The sequence below is a fragment of the Frankliniella occidentalis genome, unplaced genomic scaffold (assembly GCF_000697945.3).
Source record: "Frankliniella occidentalis isolate FOCC.00 unplaced genomic scaffold, Focc_3.1 Scaffold24, whole genome shotgun sequence".
Lineage (NCBI taxonomy): Eukaryota > Metazoa > Arthropoda > Insecta > Thysanoptera > Thripidae > Frankliniella > Frankliniella occidentalis.
In genome coordinates, this window is record NW_026267154.1 from 650,802 (window position 1) to 652,522 (window position 1,721).

The following is a 1,721-nucleotide window of genomic DNA, read 5'->3' on the forward strand; positions in this document are numbered from 1 at the left end:
TAAAATTTAAAACATTACCTTATCTTCATCTAATACAGAGGTGTCGTATTCCTCATCGTAGTCACTAATGCATTCCCAGTCCTTGGCAAGTTTTGATACCTCGAGCCATTCATAACCAGTTTTCTCTGCTAACTGTTTGCAGAGGGAAGACTTCCCAGTTCCAGGAGTGCCTTAAAAGAAAACAATTCGTTAATCAAGACAAATAGGAAAAAACACATGGAGGTGCCTGAGTTCAGGAGTGTTGACATGCCCACATAAACCATGCAAACGACCGTGGAAGAAAGTGCCATACCTGTTATTAAGATGTTCGGTTTCGTACGACTCACAGCTGTCACAGGCATCTTGGTAGAGTTGCTTCTAGTTTCTTTTCTAGACTTTACTGCCAATGTTTTCGTCACACACATGCGGTGTTTGTATTTTTCGTTTTATTTGTCCATTCAACACCAATAGCAATGTGACGCCTCTGCACCCCAACGACGCCATCAACACGGCCGCACAAGGCGGTGGTGGGTCGAGGTCGAGGCGCGCCAAAGTTTGAACGCTTCCCAAGACCTTTCTCAAGCCAAGACCATCCCGCTACTCGTGGGCGCGGCGCCCGTCTAGAGAACTCAAAACTCAAGTGACGCGAGCCCGTTGGTAGTGGCTAGTAGCCGCTAGAAGTACAAATTGATGAACATTTTTGTACAAATTTCAGCACACCTGTCGAGGACTTACTCTACTGATACTTGTGAGTAAAAAAAAAATTACCCTCTCCCCCCTCCCCCGGCACACGTGATTTGATCAAACGTTTTGGGTGGGGAAATGAACCCAAACTCCTGAAACTGACGTCCCCTCCCCGGGGGAGGCATTGCTCCCTGAACCCCTGCTGGCTCGGCAGACCCGCACGGCATGGCTGCCCCGCGGGTTGGCCTACCCTCTGGGCGCCCATCGCCGCAGCTCCGCAGCTCCTTCCGCCATACGGCTCCACACCTCCTCTCTTTGTACCCGGGAATGTATGCCGTGTTAGGTCTTGCCGCAACTATGGGCACTGCTGAACAAGTCCAAAACTGAGAAGATAGTTAGGAATGTAAGTGACGATTTGACGTCGTTTATAGAATCGAAATAATGTTATCGTGACTTTTCATTTTATAATATTACCGTCGTCCCCCAACTAATTTGTGACACTTGGGCATGTAAAAAACAACCCCACCAGACAATACCAGTTCTCGTTGTTGAATAATTACATTTTTACATTTTGTGTTTTTTTTTTCTCGGGTGGTTGGCTTGCTTGTGTTGTTGTTGTTGTTGTTGTTTTTGTTGTTGCTGTTGGTACAGCCTCTCGCCGCGCTGCCGTTAGAACTGTATTGTTGTTGCTCGCAGCCAGGAAGGACCGTACGTTTCGGGTAGCGGTGAGCGGTGTGTTTTCACGCGTTTGCTAGGTCGAATATTTCACATCGGTGCTGTAGTTGAGCATGAACCTCGAACGCGTAGTGTTGTTCAACTAGTGAGAGTCCGTCCGTTGTGAACGCCACCTGCCGCAAAACCGAGACGAGCCGAGTAACCGCGGCGGTACGACTCACATAACCTCCGTAACAATGGCGAGGAGGCGCTTTTCGGACATTCGGCCCTTCTTTGACAAAGACCAATGGAGCGAACTTGGAGATTACGAGAAGAACAGCTACCAGAACTCGAAAGAAAACTACGAAGCCATGATCAAAGCAGGTGAGCATATACTTTTTTTT

General features: G+C 48.1%; 2 protein-coding genes across 2 annotated transcripts in view; one reads left to right on the plus strand and one right to left on the minus strand.

Moving 5' to 3' along the window:
- Window positions 1-460, minus strand: part of LOC113215050 (adenylate kinase isoenzyme 6) — a 6,951-nt gene extending 6,491 nt beyond the window's left edge. The window contains exons 1-2 of the mRNA XM_026434604.2: window positions 293-460; window positions 19-170 (exon numbers count right to left, since the gene is read on the minus strand). Of these exons, the coding sequence (XP_026290389.1) occupies window positions 19-170; window positions 293-404 (264 nt within the window). The 5' untranslated portion in view covers window positions 405-460. The remainder of the gene's footprint in view (window positions 1-18; window positions 171-292) is intronic.
- Window positions 461-1,257: 797 nt separating this feature from the next.
- Window positions 1,258-1,721, plus strand: part of LOC113215043 (uncharacterized) — a gene marked incomplete in the record, with an annotated part of 8,383 nt that continues 7,919 nt past the window's right edge. Inside the window, 1 exon segment of the mRNA XM_052265129.1 lies at window positions 1,258-1,701. Coding sequence (XP_052121089.1) covers window positions 1,575-1,701 — 127 coding nt within the window.